At 35.5% G+C, this 14,386-nt stretch overlaps 2 protein-coding genes across 2 annotated transcripts; both read right to left on the reverse strand.

Moving 5' to 3' along the window:
* Positions 1 to 2,684: 2,684 nt before the first annotated feature.
* Positions 2,685 to 4,957, reverse strand: LOC102615160 (uncharacterized). The gene is made up of 3 exons (XM_006484904.4): positions 4,698 to 4,957; positions 4,472 to 4,590; positions 2,685 to 3,011 (listed from the first exon to the last, which is right to left on the reverse strand). The coding sequence occupies exons 1-3, from the start codon at positions 4,789 to 4,791 to the stop codon at positions 2,898 to 2,900; spliced, it is 327 nt and encodes a 108-aa protein (XP_006484967.1). The 5' UTR covers positions 4,792 to 4,957; the 3' UTR covers positions 2,685 to 2,897.
* Positions 4,958 to 5,265: 308 nt separating this feature from the next.
* On the reverse strand, positions 5,266 to 14,386 carry LOC102614855 (DNA repair protein RAD5A). Its single transcript, XM_006484903.4, has 20 exons — positions 13,635 to 14,386; positions 13,262 to 13,395; positions 12,924 to 13,065; positions 12,661 to 12,714; positions 12,438 to 12,584; positions 12,198 to 12,349; positions 12,030 to 12,114; positions 11,661 to 11,933; positions 11,366 to 11,512; positions 11,112 to 11,267; positions 9,921 to 9,988; positions 9,076 to 9,198; positions 8,893 to 8,992; positions 8,681 to 8,793; positions 8,091 to 8,369; positions 7,742 to 7,942; positions 6,939 to 7,032; positions 6,781 to 6,852; positions 6,082 to 6,180; positions 5,266 to 5,833 (listed from the first exon to the last, which is right to left on the reverse strand). The coding sequence occupies exons 1-20, from the start codon at positions 14,124 to 14,126 to the stop codon at positions 5,711 to 5,713; spliced, it is 3,054 nt and encodes a 1,017-aa protein (XP_006484966.1). The 5' UTR covers positions 14,127 to 14,386; the 3' UTR covers positions 5,266 to 5,710.

Below are 14,386 nucleotides of genomic sequence, written 5' to 3' on the forward strand. Positions count from 1 at the left end.
GTCATATCATAAACAGATTATGGAGACGCAGCAGGACTAATATCTTCATTTTCAGCGGCATCAGTCCATCAGAAGATGTCTTTTATTTGATCAGCACCAGGGATTCGAGTTTTCTCTATTGCAAAAATGACAGGCTCTACTTCCGTATTGGCTTTACTCTAAGGGTGCAGTTTCTGGTGAATGCTTTCTTTTAAAGAAATCAGAGATTACATTTGGCTTGAGGATTGCAAAAATAAGCTGATAAATTAATCATAAGATCAACCAACAACTATATATCACTTGTCCATTTAAATGATGATCTTTTAGCTTGTAAAATTATTATTCTATCATCAAATAGATAAATACTAAATCAGTTGGGTTCTAAAGTTAGGATCCTGGCATTGCTCGTAATTTATCAAACAACTATTGGGTAAAATTGCCTTTTAACTTCTGAGTGTGTTGATTCTCTCTTCCACGAGAGTTGAAGAGAAAGAATGCAAAACAGGAGTTGTTTGTAGACCTGAATATAAAATTTCCTCTTCCACGAGAAAAGATCATTTGGTTGCTGCTCATGCAATGGAGACTGGAGAGATTCTCTTTTATCGTTCTTTTCATACATATTGCCATCTATTACTACTGACTTAATAATTATAACTGAGTATAAATATTTTATTGTGTCAGACTATAAAATAATCTTGATTTTATTTGGTAATAAATTAATTTTCTTTACTACCCAAGTAACCATAAGACTATTTTTGTGGAAAATTTTAAGAGTTTTAAAATTGTTATTTGTAGACCTTAATATTGAATTTATATAATTAACGCCCATGCTCTTGATGGTTATTATTGACTTTGATTTTGTACAAGATTTAACAAAACTCGGTGACAATTTTAGTAAAAGTAAAAATGTGACAATTTTAGTAAAAATAAAAATAATCTTTGTTGTAAATAATTAATGCAACATGTATGCAATATGAATTTTCATGAGTAATATCGTCTGTCACCAGTTAATTACAAGAACTTTATTAACTGTAATCAACTAAAGAGTATATTACAACATTAAAAAAAAGTTTACAATGGTAGTTCCTAAGAATGAAAAAGATTCTCGCAAGGATAGGAACCCACAATAGTTTGACGGATAAAGATTCTCTTTTGATCTGAACTCTCATGAACTTTTAAAAATATTGTGTCATGTGTCTTTAAGTAATAACACATGGGTAGGATTTAATTTATTCATTTAATTTATTTATTAAATACTAATCACCCACATATATTTTTGCTCTAAAAGAGATTATATCATGAGAGAATCCTAATCCTAATTTGACCCGTGCATGACGGGGATGATACTTATTTTTTTATGATAAGAAATGCTGCAGTACGTAATCAAAATTTGATTCAATACGGGTAAAAATGAATAAATTGTACACTTTAGGAACCCAAAATAATTAAAAAAATTAGACTTAATTTTTCATAATTAATATCATTTTATCACTGGCTAATTATGAAAAAATCGTTTAACAATAAGCATCTCACCATTACATAAAAAAAAAGAAATAAAGATAAGCTTTAAAATGGCAATATCTAACAATGAAAAATAGTCCCAGGAAAAAGGAACCACGGGGGATCTGCTCATTGGGTATCACTTATCATACCCAATTTTAAAATTATGATAATATGATTTGATTCAATATGGACCAGAATGAAAAATTACAAACCTAAAGAGGCTAGATTGCAAAATTATATAATAATGTGGCAAAAATATAATTTTTTGAAAAAAAGGTTAAATTTAATAAAGACCTTTGTCTCTCTTGAAATATTCTTTTCGACCTACAGACTAGAGTCTCGTTAGCCACTACATAGGTCTGCCCTTTGCGACAATTCTTCGAGCCGGGGCGGGAAAAACGGGCTTTCCACCCGCTCCATCCCCGCTTCCCCGCTTTATATTTCTTATATTTAAAAAAAAAAAAAAAAAAAAAAACAGTCATATTCACTTTACAAAATGTTGTATCGTTTTCAACAAAGAGATCAAAAGCCATCCTGAAAGCAGAATAATGAACTTTAAAATCAAACTGGTAAGGCCCTTGTAAGTTGTAGCAATAATATTTAGATAATTGAAGTACCGGCAACGAAAGCATTTGTTTTAATCCGCAAACAAATATGCTAGCCAACAACTTCTTTAAATCATCGTTTTAATCATCTAGAGTTTTAATTCAAGAAATTTAAAATTTATTTTAATAAAAATATATGAACGAAAAATAAAAGGTGTGTCAGAAATGAGTATACCAGTTAACAATTGGATGAATCCCTATCCCGTTCCCACTTAATTCCCGTTTAGGATCTTCAAAGAGACGGGGATTTCATTAATCCATATTCAATCGGGAGCCCCTATGTTACATTGAATGTACCATACACAACCAACAAGAACCACACAAATTGTGGGACCCACATAATTGTGTGGTTCTTGTTGATTTTGTATGGTACATTCAATGTAACATAGCAAAATCCTATTCAATATAGTTCAATCTTTTCTAATACATGCATTATATACTAGTAACTGGATATGACAAACTAATTGGCATAAAATCTAAAAATATATGCCTGTGTTTAGAATTTGATATGGAATTTGGAGCATAGTTAAGATGTGTGACCATCTTTGTGGCAAAGCTAGTGAGCTTTTAGCATATACACAGATCAGACTTCAAAAATAATCATGATAAACAGAACAATTTTTTTATAAAAAAATTATTATTACATTTGACTTGGTTATGCAATGGATCACGAATCACTCTTTCAACAACTAGAACTAGTGCACTCCCTGTAGGCATCAATCAATTGTAAGATTCCGATTTTCCGGATCCAATAGAATAAAATCTGAAGAACAGAGTCAGATTAATGAAGTTGTAGAAGTTGTAAATTCATCATTCCATTTCATCCAAATGTCCAAATAGATTTTTCCAGTGAGAATTGGCTTCCTCCGGTGTCCGAAAAGTCCAAATGTGGGGTTTTGCCTTCTCGCGAGTTTCCAGAATTTCCTGCAATTCATTACTTTCAGAGGACAGTAGGAAAGGAACTAGCCAAAAATGTAATTTAAAGTCATAATTTGAGGGAACAAAGATAATGCTGTTAGTAGTAAAAGAATTGAAAGAAATGAGCTCTTCTGAAGAGAGATTTATGTAATGGCAGTTACAATGTCATTGTGTATGTTCAATCAGGATTTGCGTGTTCCCATTTTACCATTCTAAAATGAGGACGTGCTGGAAAAAGAGACCACAAACACGCATAATAATAACAACCTTCTCCCACTTTTCATGCATTAAATAGATCTTGCTTATCAATGAACCAAACAACACAATAATGAAGCGTAGTCAAGAATCAATATCAAGCAGAAACTGCCCAACAACAAAATAATGTTTTTATATATAAACAGTACTAATTTTTTTTTTTGGCTGCGAAAACCTGTCAGTATAAAAAGAACAACATCAATTGTAGTCCAACAGAAATTTTCACCAGCAATAAACAAAAAGATTGTGCATTTTAAATCTTCAAAGATAGTATCAATAACAATGGTTACGATCAACACTAATGGTTAGGATCAACACCAATGGAAGACAAGTGATTGAAAGTTGAAACTACCAATCAAGTCTTAAAAAGGAAAAGTTCCAAGAATAAGCGAGCCTCAAGCAAATGAGATTTTCTCTTCATTTTGACAGTCAAAATATCACCAATCTCTAGAAGAATCCAAACATTTCATTAGAAACACAAGCATATTGATGTGCATTATGATTGGATCGGGATTTTTTTAAGAAGCTGCTCCTTGAAGAACTCCCATACCAAATGAATGAATCAGATATAACGATCAAATCACTGGCGAGTGAGTCAGAAAGAAGGAGAAGACAGAAAGGGGGGGGGGGGGCGACACCTCCTTAATGCTTGCAGAAAGAAAATGAATTGAAGTAACCCATATAATGGTTGGGAAGGGGAGACCTATAGACTCTAAATGCAACATGTAGGATCAATCAAGCTATAAGAGTTGTAAGAGCACACCTTGAATGAAACTTCCGGCCACTATCAAAACTTCATACACTAAACAATGCATTCAGACTCCAGATGGACAAATAAGCTCATATCACCACAGACCTATGACTACAAATAGCAAGAAAACACCATTGTTGAAGCGAATGCCAGAAACATGTCAATTTTGACATCAATGCCTAACTCATAACACGGACAAGCATAAAAGTGTCTCTCACTTGGATAGTCACCCGAATTAGCAGCCACCCATGATAGCATTATTTATCATGCCGTAAAACGGTTATAATGCGCTTATGCTAGTTTGTTCTATTGTCCCCAATTACCTTGACATAAGGCTAAAAAAATTCTCAATTCAACAACAAAATTACAACCAAGCAAACAATCTAACAGTTCCAATGAAAGCATTAAATCAAAAGATTGAACAAGTAGTGTTATATACAAATAAAATTAGAAGACAGACCTCAACTTGGGAGGAGGGTTTGGTCTTGAGCGTTAAGCAGTCAACAAGAGCGCTCCATTTAGCAGTACAGTTATCAAGAACTCCAAGCCGATAATACTGCTGCATCTGATGCACCGGAGCTGCACACCCATAGTTAAACAACACTAATTAACTAATTAATTAAAACCCATTTTTAGTAATTATATGAAATTAACAAGAAAGAGAAAAAGGGAAAGCTAAAACAGACAATAGCAGAACCAGAGGGCGTCAAAACAAGTAGAGCAGGACAAGCGTCGCCGCGGAGCAGACGATTCTTTCACTGACGTATCTAATGAAGTCATTGGAAAATCAAAATCTTGATGAAACCAGAAAGAATTAAAGGAGAGAGAGCTCTTTCTCTTTTCTTATAAATACTGGCGGCTTTTGGAGCTTAATCGGAGTGACTTAACTAAATTTAGAAGAATAAATAAATAAATCACAATATTTTTCTTTAATATTATAATAAACCACATTTTTATTACTATAAAGAAAATAAAATTAAATAAACCATATTATTTATTTATTTTGGTTCAGGCTGACCAATTCCTTCAGCTGCCCGTGTTTCCTGATAAATCTTACACAAATATTCAATTGCATATTAAATACAGCTATTTTTTAAAATTATTATATTTCTCCAAATTACCATCAAGTGACCTAGCATCAATTTCTCTTTTTTTTTTTTTTGGTTTTAAGAATCAATTGTACAAAAACAATAATCCTTTTAGCCTTTTTCTTTTTCCCCTTTTCTGGGTCTGAGAATATTCAAAATTGTTGGGTTTACAGTGTATAACATGCATAAATGAATTTTATGCTTGAATTGATAAATGCACACTAGGTTTTTGGTCTAGGGAACAGACCAAATGATTTGACATAAATTATCAGTACAAGAAGGAACAACAATAAAATTACTCTTCCTCTTAACCCCCCTTCAACATATACAATAGTTATTTACAAAATTTACCACACTTCTCCTTCCAATCACCCAAAAATCCCCTCCCTTTCAACACCCTCTCTTACATAACAATATAATCACTCGCAGCTTCAAATATGTCCTCCATGAGAACTAAAATTTGTGGTTGTGAGTTTGTTCTTTTTTCTCAAGCTCCAATGCCACGTTCAAAATCCCCTGACCCGGAGATATCTTTCATCAAAATAAGTTAGGAAGCCAATAAAATGATTACCCATGACAAACAACCGGGAAAAAAATTAATCTCCCTTTTCTCAAGTAAAAAGCATCTTTAGTTCCTCAATTCGTGCAGATCTAACTTCTTGATCAGTCAATGCACCAGCTATCAATCTGTGCTTGCGTGCTTGCACTGCTTCCATTCTTTCTTCAACCGTTCCCTATTGTCCAGAACATTTAAACAAGCAGAAAAAATGCATCATCAAACTTTTCTAAGGATCGGACAAATGCACTAATGGTTATTATGCAGCCAAGAATTTAATCTTAGTCTGCCGTACCCATAAGAAAATGATTATCCTTTTTTTTTTTTCGGGTAAAGGGAAGCAGCTACATTTCTACTCAAAAAATTTTAGATCTTAGTAGCAATAGTATCACTCAACTTTTTTACATAGTCAAAAACAAAATGTACCTTGACAATGAACCGTCTAATTGTCACCCTCTTAGTTTGTCCAATACGATGAATACGCATAACAGCTTGCTCCTCCACAGCCGGATTCCACCATGGATCCTACAACAGATGCAAAATATTGGTACATCAAAATTATATACCCAGGTTGTTAAATCGAAACATGTTGAGCATGGAAATAGAATGGCAAAAAGTAAAAAAAAAGACACAGGTGTGTTCCTTGGCCCCTCCATAAACATACCATTAAGAACATACAGGCACTCATTCCTCAAGCAATATATACTTTTAGTACATGAGAAGATAATGTTCCAAACAAGTTCTCAACTAAATTTCTTGAAATGAAATGAGTGTTATTTCTAAATCCCCCCCACCCCCAACAAAAAAAACTCAAACTTGTCAAAGCAAAACTCACTCCTTCAATGATTTCAAATACAGAAACATTACATTTCAAAAAAATTACAGATACATTATCATAGAACACAACAGAAAATCTAAGTATATATTGCTTGAGAACTGAATGCCTAATCAAAAACTGGAGATCTGTCATCAAGCCAAAATTCTACCCACTGTGAAGTGAGTTAGACTAAAAGAAAAGAAACTTGGACAAAAAGAAAGGAAGTGGCTTAGACAAATCTTTTTTGTTGATATTGTCAGGCAAAAATAGTCCAGATTAGAAAGTGGTAATTGTAATGTAGCACTCACCAAGACAAAAGCATTGGAAGCTGCTGTTAGGTTAATTCCCACACCACCAGCCTTTAATGACATAAGCAATACCTAAAGTTCCAAGCTCCAAGATCAAATGATTAATTCAATCCATCAACCAAACTGAAAAAATCCTTCAAAAAAGAAGAGTCGCTAACCATGATGTTGTTATCTTCTGAAAATTGTTTTAGTACTTTTTCTCGTTGTTGCTGATTTAGAGTTCCATCCAGGCGAAGAAATGGAATGTTATTCCTGAACAGAAAATGATAATTACATTGATAATAAACGAATATTAATAACAAAATAAAAACATTAAAATTTTTATATTCGTCTAGGGCAAAATGAAAACAAATACGTACAACTACAAAAGATAGAAGGCGTGCTAAAAGTACTATCCCACGCTGAAGTGCACACATTCACTAAAATCAAAGAATCATGTTACAATGACAGTGGTAAGCAGAAGCAGAGCAACAGGGTGGTCAGAGGGGCTTCAAATTTAGCCATCAAAATGTTGTTTTTATTGTTTTGGCCCTTTAAGAGTTGCTTTATACAGCATGGCACCCTGGAGTTGCTGAGTTCTAGCTCCGCCTCAGTCCACAAGTATACAAAAGAAAGTAAAAGCATTCCATTGTAAAAAGACCAAAGCTTCCCATTAAGGGGAAATGAAGAAGAAAATGCGATGCACAAGCATCTTTAGTATGACTAACAAATTAAGTGTGTTAAATATTAAATTCTGCTGATTCTTTAGATCCTACATAGCTAGATTAGCCTCTAAATGATGAAACTGGAAAAGCAGGAACCCAGATGTACCACAAGTTGGGACAATATTTCTATAAGGTACCCACAGATTTTAAGGTTTTGCAAAAAGCATATACAAATTTTTAAGTCTTTTGCACAGAAGAATTATCATAGTATGCTCACAAATATTCTCCTCCAAAATTAAGTCACTAAATATATTTACCGAGAAAGAGGGATTTGTAAGAGGTCCAAAAAGGCAGTCCACTGGCTAAATAAAATGCTCTTGGAACCTGATAAGCATAAATTTTCCAGTTCTTTCAAGAGAACAGCAATTTTAGTAGATTCCACCCAGTTCTTCTCAATATCAACTTGGAACCGACTACCAGTTGGGGCCGTAATAAGATCTTGCCTACTGATGGTCTTCCTGAAACAAGGTGAAAACATAATACCTGAGTTTTGTATGACCATTAAGTTTCATTGTAAAAAAATCCCACAAATAACTAAATGCAAGTTTTAATATGAAAATGAGAAAAATAGGAGAAAATTAGAACACTAAAATACTTGACAAATACCTGCAGACGGGGCATAAACCAGAAGTAGGAGTTTTCCAACTTCCCAACAGGCATTCTCGGCATAATCGGTGAGCACACGGTGTCAACACTGCATCCTCAAATGCTTCAAGGCATATCGGACACTCTCCCTGTTCTCCTTTTTGTAATTCCTCCACAACCTCTTGTACATAAGCCCGTGAGGGCACATCTTTGTCTTCCCCTTCCAAGGCATTAGAGCTGCCTTTCAGGAAACGTTTGGCTAGCTTATTTAGATCTGAGTAATCTTGAGTATCACCTCGACTGGATGCATTAAAGCCATTCATCATTAATCAGTTTATAGTTGGTCTCTTTTAATAAAGATACATATGTAAAGAACTACATTATAGTGCCCTAGTCTCTGAAATTTGACGATCGGGAAAAGAAAAAGTAAAAAAAAAAATCATTTTCAATACCTAATCGATAAAACAACTCTCAAATAAGTAGCTCAAGCAACTATCCACTTTTGCATACAAACATCACATTGTTCGCCATCATAAAGAAACAAGGGGCTGATTTAATTTACTTGAAAAAAAAATGTCATACAAACAAAGGAGAAAAGCCAAGGTCCATACCTCATTACAAGGAATGGATGATCACAGCATTGGCGAAGACGCAAAAGTAACTCCAATATAGAGGCATAATTATGAAGAACCCGTCCTTGTTCAACAAATTGGTCAAATTTCACCTGAAAAGATCCCATCAAAATGTTACGCATAAAATAATTTGAGAAGATAAATTGAAATTTAAAGAAACAGATAAACTTCAATCCTGAAACAGAAAATACCTTGGATCTTTTAAAGAGGGCCTCATAGAAGTCTTTCTCAGCTTCTGTGAGCTCACAGTAAATCACCTGCATGTCAGCCGGAGGGAGGACTAGAATTGGCCTGTGACAAATAAAATGTTAGGCTCACAATATGCAAAAAGCTGAGATAGGATTGCTAATGGTGTACTTAGCTTGCACTCTCACCTGCCTTCTCTATCAGTGCTAGATTTTGTTCTCCTTAACATGATTGGCTTCAAAATAGACTGAACTAACTTTAAACCTCTCTCATCACCTTCCTCATATGGTTTTTGAATAAGTTTATTCCACCTATTCATAATGAACCATAAAGCGGACATATCTTAATCATGGTACGTCAATTCAAACAGAAATAGGAATGTAAAAGTAAAATCTGCAAAACTACAGGACCTATAAGTGGAATAAAAAATTATCCAATACTCAGAAGACCTGTTCAAAATTTTAAAATATAAACAAATAATGATTAAAAAAAAAAAAAGGTTTCCACTTGTGTGATCAGTAGTTCAGTGGAGGATGAGTAGATGTTGCATGCAATATGGTTCACAACACCAATCACTTGATCTGCTTTTAGGAAATACGTATGTACGAAGACACGTACACACACCACCACTATGAGTGGGACAGAAGAAGGGCAAGATTTCTTAAGTATAGTCCAGAAATGCTAGTTATCAACTGTGCTCAGGTGATTTGAGATTCCCCAAAAATCCAGCATCAACAAGAAAGTGACCTAGAAATACTTCATCTAAAACCCCCTCAAAACTTAGTCTTTTGATACCAGTTTCCTTTCCTCTCGGTAGGATAGTTTTAGCTCTCAGCCTACAGAAAAGAATTAGCTCCACAACCTCAAATGATTTGAAAGACAGCACCAAGAGCAATAATTGATTACAGTCCATACATAAGCGTAAATATTTTTTAAAAAATGAGCAAAAGCAACTATGAAGTTTATGCAAGCCAATATTCTAAATCTAATGCTTGTATTGTACGTGTTCCACAAAAAGAGAAGCAAAACTGACCATGCCCAGTTTCCCCAGGGTTCCACCCTTAAGAACCGAAGAAGACTGTAAATGTCCTCCAAGTTGTTCTGTCAAAAGATATATTACATATCAGTAAATATACAAGACCATGAAGTCAAAGATCTAATACCACATGAAAATTTACATAGGTTTCCTCAATATGAAAGCACTCAGTCAACATAAAGATGACTTGCAGAAGAGAAAAGAATCAACTTATTATCAAAAACAAGGCACGGACTTTCTGACAAACTATATAGTCCAAACTCCAAAGACTCAAGTTAAAAGGTGAACTTGTATACAGAAACCACAAGCACACAGGCATGTCAATTATCAGCACCACATATAAAAGAATAAAAGAATAAAAATGAAGGAAAAGCAAACATAGAAACATCATAATGCTATCACTAGATGCACGGGAATGTCCATCTATAAGAAACCAAGTTTCATGAGGCCAGCCCTTGAAGCAGAAAACAACTGTCCCTCAAGGTTGTTCAATATTTTATAAGACCAAACTCAATTCTTTAAAAAAAAAAAAAAACCCGATCTAGAATAAAAGAGTCTGATTATGCAACCAATCTCAAATGCATTATGGGGCACAACAAAATAAGGTAAATGAACTTTAAGTGAAAATAACAGTATGCTTCAAACATAAAAAACTGTACTTAGAAAACATTTAGAGATCAGGAAATCATCAAACAATTAAACTCAGTGATATAATCTAAAATATGGAAGAGGCCCATGGACTAATCAAGTAAACCGGCTTTGTGTTTAAGCAAAATAAGATGAAAATTTCCTTCAGGAATAGCATCTCCTGTCAGATTAAAAAATACTGGTCAGATGGCCCAAGCCACCTCCCTTAAACAGGGGGGCCTGGCAGAGAATTCAATCAGTAGCTTGACAGGGTGATGGTCTGAAAACTCCTGCTTTAGAAGAGTGATGAGGAAAGGGACAAGAACTCTCATGCAATAGTAAACAAATTACTCCCCATGTGCAGAAAAAACTAAAAATTGTTAGAGAACGGTTTCCTCTTTTCAGAAAAGACTTGACACTGCAGCAAATTGATATTCGTTTGTAAACAATCTGATTTAGGTTTTAACAGGAGGAAAGAAGCCCAAATAAGAGAATAAAATAATTTTTAAGTGAAAAAAAAAGGTTGAATAAAAATTTCAAGTCAAAAGTGAGTCTGTATACCTGAATAGGAGTGCCTGTGAGACACCAGCGGTAATCAGCAACAAGAGCAGCAGCAGCAATGGAAACTTGGCTTTTAGATGATTTTATGGTGTGCGCCTCATCAAGAACAACTCTCAACCACTGAACCGAGTAAAGCCCACCATAGTCTTCGGAATTCTATAAAGTGAACAAGTAATGATAAGCAATTCCTTGATCAAACACCAAAATGATGTCAGAAAGTTCCAGCGATGTAAATCAAGAGTTTTTCAAACTACCTCTGATGAGAAATCTGAGGATAGTATTCCATACGTAGTAATTACAACATCACTCTGAGCTAAAACATTCACATCCCTTTGTCTAGTTTGTCCATAATGAACATGAACAGAGAGAGACCCAGCTTGTGCATGAGTTTCAATCTCAGCCTGATAACAAACAGAAATTTCCAGACTGAATATAAGAAATATAGAAACTCTCTATGAAGGACAGGAAGAAATTTTTTTAAGCTCATTAAATTACCCACTTTCAAGCAGTGCAAGAGAATGTGTGTAACCTAAATGGCAAAGCAAATACCTTCCACTGGCCCAGAAGAGTCATAGGACATATGATCAAAGTGCCACCATTTATAAGTGTATTAGCTTGCTTTATCAATTTATCAATGCTCAAAGATTTTGGTTCTTTCTTCATGAGATTTGGCGATTGGTCTGAAATATCGTAGCCTTCAATGCCCCCATCAGAAGGCTGACTTGCTGACTGAATACCTGAAAGTCCACCTCTTTGTGAATGAGTGAGTAGGAGTGCTATGGTCATGACAGTCTTTCCGAGCCCCATTGCATCTGCCAGAATCTTCAAATGCATGGTCAAGTCAGTACATAGTAAGAATATGTCAATAACAGGTTGGTATTTGATTTTCAGTTAAAATTGGAGCATTTAAAGGCTTACTCCTCCTCTGGCCATTTGAAGAGTGCTTGGGAATTCTATCGTAGCCTCGCCAGAAAATGCATTTAAATAAACTACAAGCTCCCTCCTAGAATCATGAACACCCAATAAAAATCTAATCACATAATAAATAAATAATATCAAATTAAATAAAATGATAATTCACCATACTCATCTAATAGGCGGTATGCCTCCCAACATGGGTGAAGAGTTGTTGCCGCCTCATCCAGGCATCGCCCCTTCTCCAACTGGACCATCCAATGAAGGGCCTGCTTTTGGTAGGGACGAAGTTCACACTTAAGAGTACTCGGCGGCACCATTTCCTAAAACATAGAAATTTCACAAGTAATTAAACCTGCCATAAGCATTTCCAATTCCACACTATAACATCATTTTCAGACATCATAATACCTCTATCTCTGAGCTGTATCCAACGCCAACAATATTGTCAACGTCAGAATCTGAAATGGGCTCCACATCGTCAACATCATTTACTTTTGCAGACTGAACCTTAGACTTGTTGGCATGTAACAACGAGGCATGAAGGCCAGAACCATCCTGTCGATGTGAAATCAGGATCCAATCTCCATTTTTAAAAAAACATAATTGAAGGGGAAGAGGGTTTCGTATATACCTTTGAATCCAAAGGTCGTTTCCTTGTGTACAGGTCACTAGGAGTAAATTCTGCCTAAAGACAAACAAGCAATGCTGAATAAAAGAGTTTGCTAGAATTTTTCAGATAAGAAAGCGACTACGTAAAAATCTTTATTTCACCAGAAAGAACACAACAGCATTACAAATCAATAATTCATATTTAGCCGTAGGCAACTGCATAATCCAATCAAAGGAACAGAATCCCAATAAGAAGGCTCAGAAATCAAAATTGCAAATCATCACCTTCTTGAAAGGAGTTATGCCAAGCAACCGGAACAAATTTGGAAGAGGATGACAAAGACTAACTGAATCCTCAGCTGAATTGCTACCTGCCTTAAGTGAGGTTGCATGGTGCTTACGGAACATAGAACTATTGATATACACTCTGAGAGAAAAAAAATTCGAATTCATCAACTATGTTACACAACTCCAAAAGAGGGGAAAAAAACACTTATATCAGTAAACAGTGCAAAAATATATCAAACGCTCAAGTGAAAGCACAGCCACTTGATTTAGTCTGTTGACAAATGCTAATAACAGAAAATAAATTATCGTTTGCATAAACTCTTCAAAATCAATACCTTATTGACAAAACAATGGTATCCATAATGCCCAGAACTTCAGGAGCAGACTTGCAACACCCAAGAATTTCAACCTTCTTGTCCCTCACCAATGGTAATAAACACCGAGACCACTCATGAGGTATTCGACCAATCTGTCACAACCCCAAAAAATCATTACCCAATAAATAATCAAACAAAACATATTTTGTTCCAAATTACATCAAACTCCGCAGACAGCCCATTTGGCAACCAAACATTTTAAAAAATTACTTTATTTTCACATCGAAATACAGAAAGTTAGCCAAGCATTTTTTTCAAATAGCATGAAAATGTCATACACAGTCCAACTTCAAGGCAAATTCTTATCTTGGTTCACATTCTATTCACTTACTTCTCCAGCATCCTTGGTCGAAAATCTCACGATCTCCGAACAGGGCACCACTGCTTGCCTCGCCCTCACAAAGCTCTTACTTGGGAACTTAGAACTCAAACTATTAAAACTCTTCAACGGGAATGTGAACGTTACTTCATCCCCACGCCTCAATTTTCTCCCTTTACTCGTGGACATTGCCGGCACGTCACCCCACCCCACGAACCACCACTCGCTCCCTTCACTGTAACCTTCAGCAATGGCCTCAGCTAATGTACCATTTTCGCTAGAAGCACGGATCTCGTTTTCCTTACTGATTATCAGCTTCCGTCTTGCAGCCAATGGCTTAATCTCAGGGGTTTTGAAATTGGGAGTGTCGAAGATGATGTTGATGGCGGCAGCGGGGTCGTGATTGGCCATGTGTAGGGCCCTGATTATGTCCATATTGGAGAATTCCGGGCCCACGACCGATCGGACAGTGGACAACACTTCGTCGGTAACTTTGGTTCCCATTTGATTAACAATAACAAAACCCTAACCCTAATTTGAAATTCAGTGTGCGCATTCAATTGAAACGGCGCGTTTAGGGTATGCGGAAACTGTAATTTGTAAATGCGTGATGAGAGAGAAAGAGTTCCGACGGAAGTGTGGGGCCCGGTGCTACGGAGAGCAGCGGTGCATGTTAGCGCGCGGTGGTTTCTTTGAGAACGAGCGACCGGACTTTGAAAATGGAACGGCGGTGTGGAAATAATTAAATAATATCAAGGGGGAGG

This window comes from Citrus sinensis, chromosome 8, assembly GCF_022201045.2.
Source record: "Citrus sinensis cultivar Valencia sweet orange chromosome 8, DVS_A1.0, whole genome shotgun sequence".
Lineage (NCBI taxonomy): Eukaryota > Viridiplantae > Streptophyta > Magnoliopsida > Sapindales > Rutaceae > Citrus > Citrus sinensis.